At 31.3% G+C, this 15,038-nt stretch overlaps 1 protein-coding gene across 2 annotated transcripts in view; it reads right to left on the bottom strand.

The window, feature by feature from the left end:
- LOC114329817 (rho GTPase-activating protein 1) overlaps positions 1 to 14,723 on the bottom strand; it is a 57,198-nt gene extending 42,475 nt beyond the window's left edge. The window contains exons 1-2 of one of the 2 annotated variants that reach the window (XM_028279050.2): positions 14,418 to 14,723; positions 14,231 to 14,356 (exon numbers count right to left, since the gene is read on the bottom strand). In XM_028279050.2, the coding sequence (XP_028134851.1) occupies positions 14,231 to 14,356; positions 14,418 to 14,457 (166 nt within the window). In that variant the 5' untranslated portion in view covers positions 14,458 to 14,723. Of the gene's footprint in view, positions 1 to 13,708; positions 13,731 to 14,230; positions 14,357 to 14,417 lie in introns of those variants that run through there. The other variant, XM_028279054.2, reaches the window with a different exon arrangement.
- Between the last annotated feature and the right edge of the window lie 315 nt (positions 14,724 to 15,038).

Here is a 15,038-nt window from a genome sequence, read left to right as displayed (position 1 = left end):
GCTAAGCGCGTATTGAGGCGGCCGTCAATAGTGAGTGCGAGAGAGGTGCACCATTGGTAGACGGATTTAAACTTTAATTTGTCCACTTTCTGACTTTCATAATAATAATTTTTATTATTAAGAGTTATTACGACTTAAAAATGGCCATTCGCGTGTTTCAAATTTTAAATCACGTATAACTCGACAACAATAATTTTAGAGAAAAATCACAAGACACCTTTTTCTGCTCAGAATATCCCAAAGAATCTAAAACAAGTTGGTCCGAAGTAAACAAAAATGATTTTGTGAATTTGATAAAAAGATTGCTTAAACAATTTTGCGACCACGGTATCGCCTGGCACCCTGTGGATTTGTTATAAGGACCTCTTTTTGAGTAAGTTTGTGCAAAAAAATCGAATCGGAATAATTTAGCTAACGGGGGCGAACATATAGCCTACACTAGTATTAAAATAATGCAATTTTTACATATTATAATCTAAAAATAATTACTAAATATAATATAAAAATAAAAGTTATCTCATTTCTCATTACACATATCGCCTAATTACAATGACATAAAGCTACCTTTAGTGTGGTCAGGAAATGTTGCCAATTTACAACTGATAAATCATACATCCTGTTTTCATTGATAAAAATTCGTTAATAATTATGAAGGTTGGTGGATCTATTTAAATTAGATATCAGCGTGAAAAATCATTAGAAATACTTAAAATTATACAAGAAATTAAGAATTAAAAAGGAAAAAAACACAAATATTAGGGTAGAAAATAGAAAACGAAAATAGAAATTAATCATACTAAATTACTAAGTGTGATTAAGCGTAGACTATTTACATAAGTGAGTGATTAACTGTATTTATATTTGTATGTATCAACAGTAACAGTAAACAGGTGGTTTAATCTAATAGGCCAGTAACTTTAATGTATAATGCATATAATTTTTGACATACTTTAGAGAGAATTAAAGGAAGAATTAAAATTAAATATTAACGTGTTTCAGCCTTTTTGAAAATATTAGAAAATAGGTGTGAGGCAAGGATGCATCTTCTTCGTTTAAGTGCCTCTCGGTCTTTGTCTTTCAGATGTTGGGGATCACTATAATGAATCACTCTTTCGTTTTTTGCCATATTAGCTCAGTCGCCAGAGACAAAAATGCCACTCAACATCTAAGAATGTTGCCTAAGAATGTCAATGCCTGTGATTTGCTAAGAATGTCAATTTTGGGATGCCAAAAAAATGCAAAAAATTTGCTACTCCTGTCCCAGGGCTTCCCCCATAAGTCCCCATTTGCGGCAAAATGGAAAAATTACACAGTACCAAAGCTGCACTCTTTAACTTTAAAATGCATTTTGATTTTTGTCGATAGGACACTCTGATCAAAAGATATAAAAATTTTAGTTCGAGTGAAACAAATTTTATTTAAAAAATTGATGTCGCGCGCGTAGCTGACATTCAAAATCGATGGTCGCTTCAAGCTTTGTTTCTGAGAGAACGGTTCATTCATCATTCTAGACAAAAAGTACTAATAAACATTTTTATTAAAAATTGTCTCAGCTACATTTCTTGTTTAAACATTTTTTTCTACGGCGCGGCGTACAGATTCTTGGTAAATCGATGTTTTCTGTTCCCCTCTCCCTATGAGGGGGTTTTTAGGGGGAAGCCCGGACATAGGAGTGGTAAAGTTTTTTGCATCTTTTTTGAGTCCCAAAATTAACATTCTCAGCAAAATTCAGCTTGTTGGTCTCGTTTTTAGAGATCAAATCTATGAGAACTGGAACATATGGAAAAGTCTGATGACTGATTTTACCCTTATAGGCTATTGATTATGTACTATAGAAAGGAACCACAACGTTAACGTGGTTTTATTATTTCATATGGTCAATGAATCTCTATATATGAAAAAACCGCGGAGTGCTACCATTTGAAGGGGTGCGTTTTTAAGAAATGGGTGAATTAGTCCCTGGGCACAAGTTACATTAGGGTGAGTTCTATGCACTTTTGGTACAAACACATCTACATAAAAATTGTTCCTGGTTAAATTTCCAACCTAAATATAACTTTTTAAAGTCAGAAATACTTTTTTTACAAAAATATATTCAAAAGAAAAATCACAAAGAAACCAAAAAGAAATTTTGTTTTTTGTCTCATAACTTTTGTCCATGGGGATATAGGTATAAACATTGCTTCAGAGAGAAAAAACTTACATATTTTGTCTTTAAAATAATGTTTGGTAGAGGTCATTGGGATTTACAGTTTTCAAAATATGATTTTTCAAATTTCGCCACTCACAGCAATTTTGGACAATTTTCCTTGTTATTTCGCAAATATTGTTCTGTAACTTTTTTCTACGTAACTTTAAGCATATGCAATGGTACATGTAGGAGGAATAGAAATCAATTCCCTTTAAAATGTTCTACTGTATAATGTTGTACGACTTCTTTTAAAGAGGTTATCTTTTTCAAGACTTTATACTTTTAACGAGTTTTTATATTTTGTACGATTATTTTTTAAATTTCCCATTATAACTTTTTTTTCTACATTTAGGTATATATTATATAATAAAAAAGAAAGCTTATTCTGTTTACTTTAAAATGGTGTATTATAAAAAATTCTAGGATTATTTTTGAATAAGATATGCTTTTTCAAAATGTAATAAGTACTTGCAACGATTTTTGATTTTAGGATTATTTTTTAAATTCCTCATTATAACTTTTTTATGTGATTGTGTGTTATGATTGAATCTTATTTTTTATAGGTAATACTTTGGATCCACTTGACTCGGCAGGGCAAACTTCAAAATATGGATTAATTCCAATATTTACTGTCGAAGCTCCTGCACCACAAGCTTTGCTTGAAAAAAATAGCATGTAAATGTACCAAAGGATATACAAAAAACTGCGGTTGTAGAAAGATAGGAATTATTTGTTCAATATTCTGCAAAGGGTGCATGTGCATGGGTACTAATTGTGGGAACTCTAGGATAACTGAGGTGTCAGAGGAAGATATTGAAGCTAATGCTAACGAAGAGAAGGACTTTGATTTTGAAAATTTTTTAAATGTCAACGTTTAAATAATTTTAACTAAAGTGATGTTTTCTAAGACTAATGTTTTTGTAATTTTTGTAAATGAAATAATTTTAAATAATACAGGTAAAAAATACCAACGAATCACTCGGTTTCCATTATTTAAATATATATGATACACCATTTTAATGAACAGAAAGTAAGCCATCTTTATTGAGCAATATATAGTATATTCATGTACAAGAAAAAAAAGGTATAATGAGAAATTTAAAAAATAAACCTAAAATCAAAAATCGTTGCAAGTACTTAATATGTTTTCTAAGACTAATGTTTACGTAATTTTTGTAAAAGAAATAATTTTAAATAATACAGGGAAAAATATATCAAAGAATCACTCGGTTTCCATTACATGTTTAAATATAGATGATACACCATTTTAAAGAACAGAAAGTAAGCCCTCTTTATTGAGAAATTTCAAAAATAATTGTAAACAATGTAAAAAATAATATTTTTTTATATTAGATATTATATAATATATAATATAATAACTTATTATATGTACTATATATAATATAATATTATATAATATATAATATATTATATAATAATATTTTTTTATTTTTATATTATATTATAAAAAATCGATAAAAGTATAAAAACTTGAAAAACCATAATTTCTTTAAAAAAAGTCGTACAAAGTTATACAGTAGACCATTTTAAAGGTAAATAATTTTTATTCCTACTACGTACCATTGCATTTACCTAAAGTTACGTGGAAAAAAGTTACAGAACAATATTTGCGAAATTACAAGGAAAATTGCCCAAAATTGCTGTGAGTGGCGAACTTTAAAAAATCATATTTCGAAAACTATAAATCCTAATTACCTCTACCAAACATTATTTTAAAGAAAAAATATGTAAGTTTTTTTTCTCTGAAGCAATATCTATACCTATATCCCCGTGGACAAAAGTTATGGGACAAAAAACAAAATTTCTTTCTTTTTGGTTTCTTTGTGCTTTTTCTTTTGAATATATTTTTGTAAAAAAAAGTATCATTGACTTTAAAAAGCGATATTTAGATAGGAAATTTAACCAGGAACACATTTTATGTAGATATGTTTGTACCAAAAGTGCATAGAACTCACCCTAATGTAACCTGTGCCCAGGGACTAACTCACCCATTTCTCAAAAACGCACCCCTTTAAACGGTAGCACTCCGCGGTTTTTTCATATATAGATGTCCATTGATCATATGAAATAATAAAACCCCGTTAACGTTGTAGTTCCTTTTAGCTATCTTATTTTGAATATAATCAATAGCCTATTAATTATTGTTTTGTAATAAACGGTATTGTTCCCCTTTCCGTGCATGCCAAGGATACTCTATTTTTCGGAATTTTACATCAACGATGTTCTCTCACTATTAGTCCTCTGTACTCTGTAGATTGTAGAATATCGGTAACATGGACATTACGAGGTTTCGCTTCCAAACCAAGTAACCCTCTATAACAAGTCCATCTGGTAGGTGGTATTCTACGATTTCGCTTGTCTGCCTTGCCACTAAAAAAACTTCTTTATCCGTCTGTTGTCTCACTGTCTTTCGACGTATTCTGACCATTTCCACTTCAACATCGTGATGTGTTTTATGATGTCTTCCATACCAGTTCTTCGCCGTAACTCATGATTTCGTATTCTGTCTCTCAAAGTTAGGCCAAGCATGGATCTCTCCATTTTTTATTATGCTACTTGTAATTTTCGTATTGACGCTTTAGTCAGCTTTTGGTGTTAGCTCCGTAAGTAAGCACCGGAAGTACGCACTGGTTAAATGCTTTTCTTTTTTGCTTTATTGGGATGTTTTCCTTGAACACGTCTCTTAGTTTGCCGTACGCTGCCCATCCTAAAGCTATTCTTCTAGATAATTCGCATGTTTGGTTGTTTCTGCTTATTTGTATTTCGTGGCCCAGATCGATGTATTTGTCAACTGTTTCGATATGGCAGTTTTCTAGTTTCAATGGTCCGCTAGGTACTGAATTGGTCATTTTAGTTTTCCCAAAGTTTATTTCCAACCCTACTTTTTGAGAAATTCGTTGTAGTTCTTGCAGCATTTCGTGGGCTTCCTTTCAGTCGTCGGTTATTAGAACTATTAGGTCTGGATCCCGCGTATGAAAAAAAAGTTGATTAATAGCAAGCTGAAAATTTGTTAATAGCTTAAGGGTGTCTAGTCGAATAAACTTTGATATATGGGAACACTGAAACAGGGGTAGTTTTAATTGTGGAACAGGTTAAAAATTTGGAACGGTCACATCACGAAAACGGCACATTTATTTTGTCCGACAGAACAGACTTAAACTCTCCGAACAGAGATTAAACTCTCATGAAAAAATCAGACTGCTATTTTTTACCTGTCATAATTCCTGTCATTTGACATATTCTACATGTTCCACTCATTAAAACGCCCATTTGGTGATAAATAGCAGTCTGATTTTTGCATGAGAGTTTAATCTCTGTTCGAAGAGTTTAAGTCTGTTCTGTCGGACAAAATAAATGTGCCGTTTTCGTGCTGTGACCGTTCCAAATTTTTAACCTGTTCCACAATTAAAACTACCCCTGTTCCAGTGTTCACACATATCAAAGTTTATTCGACTAGACACCCTTAAGCTATTAACAAATTTTCAGCTTGCTATTAATCAACTTTTTTTTCATACGCGGGATCCAGACCTATATGTCATCTGCAAATCGTAGGTGTGGTTCAGCCTTTCGCCATCAACATTCAAACCTTTGTTTTCTCATTCTAACATCTGGAATGCATGCTGCATTACGGCATTGAATAGTTTTGGCAACATGTTGTCTCCTTGTCTCCCTTTTTAGTTTTATTTTTTGAGTTTGGGTGTGGAGGTTTATTGCTGTTGTGGCACAACAGCAATAACCGTCCTATAAGCAAATGCCACAACAGTCACAACAGGCGCAGTGATGGCTATAAATAAATATCCCAGTTGCCTGTATACAGAAATACCTAAAATCTGTGTGCTTATCGAGGCCAGTGAAGTAATAAACTCCACCGCCTGTCAACTTATTCCTCTTTATCCACCGACTCTTTTTCAAAAGCGCCATTCAAACAATATTTAGCATCTTATATTGCTTGGAATGGCTTCACTATAGAAAGTTAATGTCTTAGAAAACTACATACTCATTGGCATGCACAATACTAACATAACGAGATCAGCTTATAATGAGGTAATTAGTCTGCCATTTCAGTTCTCGTTATAGAGGGCGTCTACTGTATATGCATATTTTACCGATCAGATGCGAAGCATTCTCAACAACTCATTGGTTTTACTTTTAATGTCCATGTTTCCACGCGATATTGTATGCTACAATTGATATTATTAATTAAATATTGATGTTAGTTGAATATCGATATTAAAAATAGTACCTGTAACTATAAGTACCTACACTCCGCATTAATATACAAAATTAACATTACTAAATGAATAATAAAAATGAAATATAGACTAAGCGGAGGAGCAAATTTTTCTCGATAAAATTTTGTTAGATAGTGTGTGCGGTTGGTAGTAATCCACAGTAAGAACATATTTAATTTTTATTCATATAAACATAAACCATTAAAATGTATCAGTTAAAAAAGCTTACTCTAGGTTTTGTGATATTAGCGTTTACTAATAGACTTCTACTAGAAAATTAACAAGTCTGGAGTTGCCTGTTTAAAGTATAATCTTGTAACATTATAGTCTAAGAGGTAGAGCCGAAAAATCATCGTCATAAGTAATATGGAGTTTGGCATGGGAAAGGTGTCTATTGTACACTCACCGGCAGAGAAAACGGGCACCCCAAAAAATGGGTCATTTTTAATGTCTTGTATTTCCTAAACCTGATGTCCGATTTAAGTAATTTTTTTAATATGTTATAGCCTTATTCTTTATCAATATCGCTGTAATAATATTGTTGCTAGACAGGTACATTGTCATTATATACAGGGTGTACGAATCAAACTGTGTTTTTTTCTCAAACTTTGGAACACCCTGTGGAATGTTCTAGCTTTTATAAAATACTGAAATTATAACCAAACTATAGCCTCAGGTTTTCTTAACATTCTGTTTTTTTATTCATTCGCTTATGTTGGATAATAAAAAAGTTAAGCACTTTAACAACTACCCCTGTTTTTCGTTAATACAGGGTGTTTTTAAATAAGTACGGCAAACTTTAAGGGGTAATTCTGCATGATAAAATAATGACAGTTTGCTTTATAAACGTATGCCCGCAAATGCTTCGTTTCCGAGATAGGGGGTGTTGAAATTGTTCTTACAAACTGACGATTTATTTATTTCTCTAAAACGGTTTGTGATATGCAAATGAAATTTGGTAGGTTTTAAGAGGTAGTTATTGCGCATTTTTTGGCATACAATTAAGAATTTTATATTCACCATTGGCGTGCATACGGGTATAAATATTTTAGATATATCCCGTATGCACGCCAATGGTGAATATAAAATTCTCAATTGTATGCCAAAAAATGCGCAATAACTAGCTCTTAAAATCTACCAAATTTCATTTGCATATCACAAACCGTTTTAGAGCAATAAATAAATCGTCAGTTTGTAAGAACAATTTCAACACCCTCTATCTCAGAAACGAAGTATTTGCGGGCATAAGTTTATAAAGCAAACTGTCATTATTTTATCATGCAGAATTGCCCCTTAAAGCTTGCCGTACTTATTGAAAACACCCTGTATTGACGAAAAACAGGGGTAGAAGTGCTTAACTTTTTTATTATCCAACATAAGCGAATGAATAAAAAAACAGAATGTTAAGAAAATCTGTGGCTATAGTTGGGTTTTAATTTTAGTATTTTATAAAAGCTAGAACATTCCACAGGGTGTTCCAAAGTTTGAGAAAAAAACACAGTTTGATTCGTACACCCTGTATACAATGACAATGTACCTGTCTAGCAACAATATTATTACAGCGATATTGATAAAGAATAAGGCTATAACATATTAAAAAAATTACTTAAATCGGACATCAGGTTTAGGAAATACAAGACATTAAAAATGACCCATTTTTTGGGTGCCCGTTTTCTCTGCCGTTGAGTGTATATTGATAATTATGACCCCATTCAGGCTGACACCTCAGTGGATACAGGAAGTAGCAATAAGGGATGAAAGTTAGAACATACCTCAGGAAATAAAAATGATTTGGTGCCAACTTGCACTTTTACCCTGGGGGTGGATACCACCCCTTCTCGGGGGTGAAAACGATTTTATTAAAAATAACCCCACAAATCGATAGAGGGACAAATTATAAGTAAAATTTGTTATACCTATCATGTTATTAAAATAAATTAATACTTTTTGAGTTATTAAAGATCAAATATTTGTCTGTTTAAGAGCACATGCGTGAAGTTACGGATGATAAAAAGAACATATTAATTAATTGTATGTTACTAAAATATTATTTTTATATTATTTCGATATTATAAATTTAGCAAAAGTGTATTCGAATATGTCAAATGTACCCATTATTGGACACCCCCAGTTTCTGGACATATTCAGTTTATAATGAAAAAAAAATCAATTAAATATCGAAATAATATAAAAATAATATTTTACTAACATAGAATTAATTAACATGTTCTTTTTATCATTCGTAACTTCGCGCATATGCTCTTAAATAGATAAATCTTTGATCTTTAGTAACTCAAAAAGTATTGATTTATTTTAATAACAGGATATAACAAATTTTACTTAAAATTTGTGCCTCTATCGATTTGTGGGATTATTTTTAATAAAATAGTTTTCACCCGCGAGAAGGGGTGGTATTCATATTCACCACCAGGGTAAAAGTGCAAGTGACACCAAATCAGTTTTGTTTCTTGAGGTATGCTCTAACTAGTCACCAGTCACCAATTTTCATGCAAATCGATGGAGGTTTAACAAAATAGGAGGTGAAAACCTTTAATGACTGCATTAACTTTCCCCTTTCATCCCTTATTGCTACTTCCTGTATCCACTGAGGTGTCAGCATGAAAGGGGTCATAATTGTCAATATACAATGAACACATTTCACAGGAAAAACTCCATATTACTTATGTCGATGATTTTTCGGCTCTAGCTCTCCATCTATTATAAACGCTACATATTTCTTATTTTTATTTAAATAATTATTTTATTCCAATTTCAGTCTGCCTTCTTTTTTACATAGTCTTGATTTGAGACAAAAGGTTTCTGAAAGTCAAAAAAGTGGCAAGAAAAATAAACTTTGCACAACTACAATAATTCTTGATTTTTTGCTGTAGTAAAATATTTTAATGAAATTTTTATTACATGTGTAAGAAATGACAGCACTTTTTGCAATATTTAGAAAAATTTTATCTAGCACTAACCAATTCTACTAATTCCTAACAAATTCTACAACCCTAAACATCTTAAAGCCATCAGCAAACATTAATCATGAGAAGAAATTAATAGTTCATTTATAGAACAAATAAATAAATAGTTTGCTGCCCTGACGAACCTTCAAAATTACTAAACAGTCCTCAAATAAAACACTCAAAAAACTTGTACTGACTTCTACCTGCCCTGTACATTTTAGTGAAGTAAACTAAGAACTGTCTGTGTTTTATCTATTGAGTTTTTAGTTTCATGTGAACAGTTTACAGATCTACAGGATGTGGAATATTCCCAATATTAAAAAATCCTTTATATACTCTATCTCATATTATGTATAAGTTTTTAGTTTGTGAAAACTGTCATTATAGATAACAGTGCGTGAAGGATTTAAAGTGTGCGTGAAGTAACAATGTATTTTAAATGGTATTTACTTTTTCGCACTGTTTTTGGCACACTTTCATATAATCAAATATCCTTAACTTTCGCGTTGTCATGGTGATGACATTGTCAGCAATAAATTACGACAAAAATTTTGAAAGTTTTGTGGTTTGAAAGAAGTTAGAATTTTTAAATGTCAAAGTTCTAAAAATTGTAGAATAGAAATGAATTCCAGTCACGAAGAGTTACAGTTTTTTTATTTGTTTATCGTAGATAAAATATTGTATGAAACTGTGCGTGAAGTACTTGTTGCGAACTTACGAGATGTATAGCACTCGCCCCGCTGTCGCTCGTGCTCTAAACATCGGGTGCGTTCGCAAAAAAGCATACTTCACGAACTGTTTCATAAATAACTATTATAAAAGGTATATTTACATAAATACTTATATCTTTTATAAAGGATTTTTAATATTTTTTTTTTATTTATGGTATACAGCTGACTACAGGAAATTCATTTGTGGATTTCCTTCCTCATTTCCATCAAATGGATACATTTCATTTAAACATTATTTATTATGATTTAAAACTTAGTAAAAAAACCTCTAGTATTTAACAAAATATATCTTGATATTATCTGAGTGATATCTATTATCTATTTTGTTTTGTTTCCTTAACAATTAAATTTAATTTTTATCATAAAAACTAAGATTCGTAGGTTTTAAGTTACTATTTTTTTTAATAGTAAATTACCAGTCAATCCAAATGTTCCACTTTAGATTTACTCAAAATTAGCTACTATAGAAGTTACACTACAAAGTAAAATACAAGCATAATTCAGATAGCTGACAGTTTATTTTTTCTATTAATGTTTTTAGTGTAATACTATGTAATTATTTAATTATTATACTCTGTTTTTAAACCAGGAGGAGTAATTCAAATTTATGCACTATAATACCTACTTGTTTGCAATTGGTCCAACCTCTGGCAAGTTTACTCTACTGTTATGAAATTTTGACACTAATTACATTTATAAAATTTTGATTCTATTGGCATTTCATAGGTTAATTACGTAATATCGGCGTTTTGTGTTTTCTGCGTTATTCCTTTAATTTTTTGTGACTTTCTTGGTTGTGAATCTGTCTTTTTAGTTTACTCCTCCTGGTTTAAAAACAAATCTTAGAAATAATATAGGTTTAATCAGCAATACAAAACAAAATATACTTCCTCTAACATAACTAATTAATAATAAAAAATGTTTATTTGGTTGGCAACTAAATATTCGGACATATTTAGAACAAAATATTTATTTTTAAAACGGAGTAGCAACGCCCTTAGACTTTTGGACCACTATAACTGGATTGGGCATTGACTAAGTAAGTATCTGCACTGTTCAGGGTTAAATCCATTCCAAATCTGCTCTATTTTGGTTCTATGGTGTGTAATGTATTTTGTAAATACATAGTTCCTTAGTGTTTGTTTCATTTTGTGCCATACTATTACAGGAGTATTAGAAGGTCAAGAAAGGACATTTATATTGTGGTTTCCAAACCAGTTTTTTGTGGTCCTGGCTTTATGACAGACCACTCCATCCTCAAAACCCCAAATCATCAATCTGTTTTAGAATTGTACCTTCCTTTTCAAAGTTCTTATGAAAAACCTCATGCTGCATGTGAATAACTTGTTTGCAGTAATCAGCAACACATATTCAATTTTAAGTCATAATTAAAAATTACTTGGCACCAATCCTCTACGATCTAAGAAAGTTTAGATTTTGCCCATATGAGTCTGGCTTACTGGTAACAATGGCTTTTTCTTTGTCTATTAGAAAATATAATTTTTGTTTTTGTTTGTTATATGAGTATCATAGTATATTTTTAAATGGTTATTTGTAATTTAACCTTCCATAGATAATCGATGTTTCTCTTATACCGGAAGGAGTCAAGGTGTCTTTTTACTCGTTATTCTCTGCAAACTTACTCCACTTTTTTCTGTCTGGCTAATTCTTTGGCTTACTTCCACGATTTTCCTCTATTCTTCAATATTTCCATCACACTTGTATTCCAGGTTTTCTTTGGTCAGCCTCTCCTGTTTTTCCCTATGGGCCTCATTCCCCATGTCATTTTAACTTGTCTGTTGTGATTCATTCTAAGTATGTGTCCTGTCCATTTTAATTTGTTTTCATGAATTTTTTTCTTTGATGTTTTTACTTTTAATTATCTTCTAATACCTTCGCTATGTCTTTTATCAGTTCTCCTAGCTCCAACAACTTTTCTTAAATACCTCATTTCCACAACTTGCAATCTCTTTTCTTGTTTGTGGTTCAATACCCAATTCTCTACTCCATATGCAGTGATAGGTAGGTTAACTGTTTTAAATATCACCATTTTGATTTTCATTGTTATTTCCTTTTTATTTAAGAAGTTTTTATCTAGGGAATGATATGTTATTGTGGCTACTTTTATTCTATTTCTAATTTCATCTTCTTGCGTCCCCTTATTTAAAATTATTCTAAGGTATTTAAATATCTCTATCTGTTCTATTTTGTTGCCTTGGGCATTAATTTAACCTTATAAAATTTTAATCTAGATCTAAGTATCCACTTGTGACAGCATTTTCTTGACAAATTTAATCCAGTTTTAGGGTTTCATTCAGCTGTAGCTTACCTTAAAGTAGGCATATAGTAGGCCATGCTGTGGTGTAGGTGTCTTGACCATAGTCTATTTCTAATATCCCATTGTACAGTACATTCCATACACTAGGTCCCAAGACGAACCCTTACGGTACTCCTGATGATAATTTCATGTCTTTATTATACATTTAAATACTTGTTTGTCGGGTGTTTAAAAGGTCCTGACTTCATCCAGGTTCTTTCCGGGTTTTAGTAGTAATACTAGTCTCACCAACTTCAGTTTATCTGGGAATTCTTGCACATTCAAAAGTTCATTGAATAGGTACTCTACATATCAATTCAGGTTTCTCTTTTATGCCAGCTTTATATCCCTGGTGTTACTTTACCTGGACCTAGTGCTTTACCTGTCTTTATACGTTCTGCTGCTTGGATTCTCTTCAGTAGTAACTCTACAGGTCGAATATTTTTGTCTATATGTAGGAATGTATTGTTGGGCTTCCTTTGAAATAGGGTGTTTTTTATTTGCATATTTCTTTTTGCACAAAGGTTATATTGGGTTGCTAACCTTGTTCTCCCATTATTTAGTTGTTATAAATTTCTATATTTTTATGATCCTTATGCTATAGTTTGTTTTTAAACCAGGAGGAGTGATTCAAATTTACCTCTCCTTAATGCCTGTTTGTAAGTGATCCAACCGCGGGTAAGTTAAACCACGGTTATGAAATTTTGATGCTAATGACATTTATGAAACTTTAGACACTTTGGCATTTCATAGGTTAATTAAGTTATATCAGCATATTTTGTGTTTTCTGCGTTATTTCTTTAATTTTTTAGATAATTAGTCTGCTTTTATATAAAAAACAGTTGTTTTTAGAACTTTTTAGCTACATATTAGTATAATATAATATTTACGGATTACTGTTGAAGGCAGACATTATCAACCAAAAAAGAAGGTGTATTTGGTGACTTTTCTAGTAACTTTCTTGAGTGTGAATCTGTCTTTTTAGTTTACACCTCCTGGTTTAAAAACAAACCATAGTAATAGGTGTTATGGATTGTATAAAAAAGTACTTGTGTTTATTGATTATTTGAAATAGGTATTGCTTATGCAGCATTACTATCATAATTATTAAAAAAATAATTAATTAAATGTAAAACACCTGAATTTATTATATATTTTACTTTGTTCCAATATAATATAGTTGTTAGGCTGGTACATAGAACCTATGTGGCTAATTACAATTTTAAAATATTCAACAAATAATCACTTACTTAGTTATATTTTTAGACTTGTAAATTAATGTGGTCAATGTCAAGAGATAAGCACACGAAAACTAATATTTCACATTATCACGGAAAGTTTAAATATTTTGAAGTAATAATGCAAAGTAAATATTACAAAATAATTATGAATCAATGTAGCTAAGGTCAGGCAAACAAGTTGACCACATTTTTCACTCATATTGCATTGAACTTGGAATACCATCTACTTAATATGCAAGAGGTAACACTTCAATATGCTAATCTGAGAAGCAGAAGGAGTGGTTAATAGAATTGGTAAAATCATTCATATTAAATACAAATATTTCTAGTATGGATGTAAACTTCTCTAAGCAGTTATGGTATGCCTACTTATTGCTTTCTAATCTTTCACTTCTCAAGTACCTAAATGAACAATTGATCTGAACTTGTTTTTCCATAGCCACCTATTTCTTATCTGTTTTATATCGAATTATAAAGATAAACTGATCATCATTTGTTTATTTATGTATGTACTGGTTGTTGTGTACTTGCCTGTGTGGGCTAAGACAGTTGTAGAATGTTGAAGTTCAGAGTCGTCAAACTCAAGATTTGGCTCATAATCATGATAATCTGATAGACTTGGGTAGGGTTCATCGTTGTCAGTCCCAAAATTATTCACTGTAAAATATTTAACAGGTAAATAACACTAAAAAACATTAAAATTCAACCATTGTCTTACCAGGAGTTCCTTTACTGGGACTAAATTGCGGTTTATCCATGATTATTTTTGAAAATACACTTCACAATTAAGAAAACATGACTAGAACAAGAAATAATTACTTGTTCGTTTATTAAATCACTGTTCGCACAATTTTTTACTTTACACTTTACTGTACAAAAAACATCCTTGATAGAAAACATAAACTGACAATCTGACAAATCTCTCGGATAAAGCTGTCATCACAAAACAAAATTTGGTGAAGACGTAGATCAACTTGTGTTTGATTGGCTGTAGTCTTTAATTTTTAAATCAATCTGGCAAATGGATGCTCGCTGGGACCGAATGCTAAGAAACTTGTATTCTTTTGGCTGTTAGTTTTGTTAGGAGACACCTGCTAACCAATCAAGAACAAGTAGTTTCTGACATGTAAATGTAAGCAGGGTTGGACTGAAGAACGTCCAAATAAATTCAAATTATAAACAAAAAAAAAGAATAATTATTTATATGGGAAATAAGCCACAATTAAAACGAAAAAATAATTTTATTAACGTTTCGACGCCCAAATCCGGATGCCCAAATGTGCCGTTGTCGGATTTTGACAACGGCACCCGATTTGGGCGTCGAAACGTTAATAAAATT

Source organism: Diabrotica virgifera, chromosome 3 (assembly GCF_917563875.1).
Source record: "Diabrotica virgifera virgifera chromosome 3, PGI_DIABVI_V3a".
NCBI lineage: Eukaryota > Metazoa > Arthropoda > Insecta > Coleoptera > Chrysomelidae > Diabrotica > Diabrotica virgifera.
This window is presented reverse-complemented; position numbering and strand designations above follow the sequence as displayed.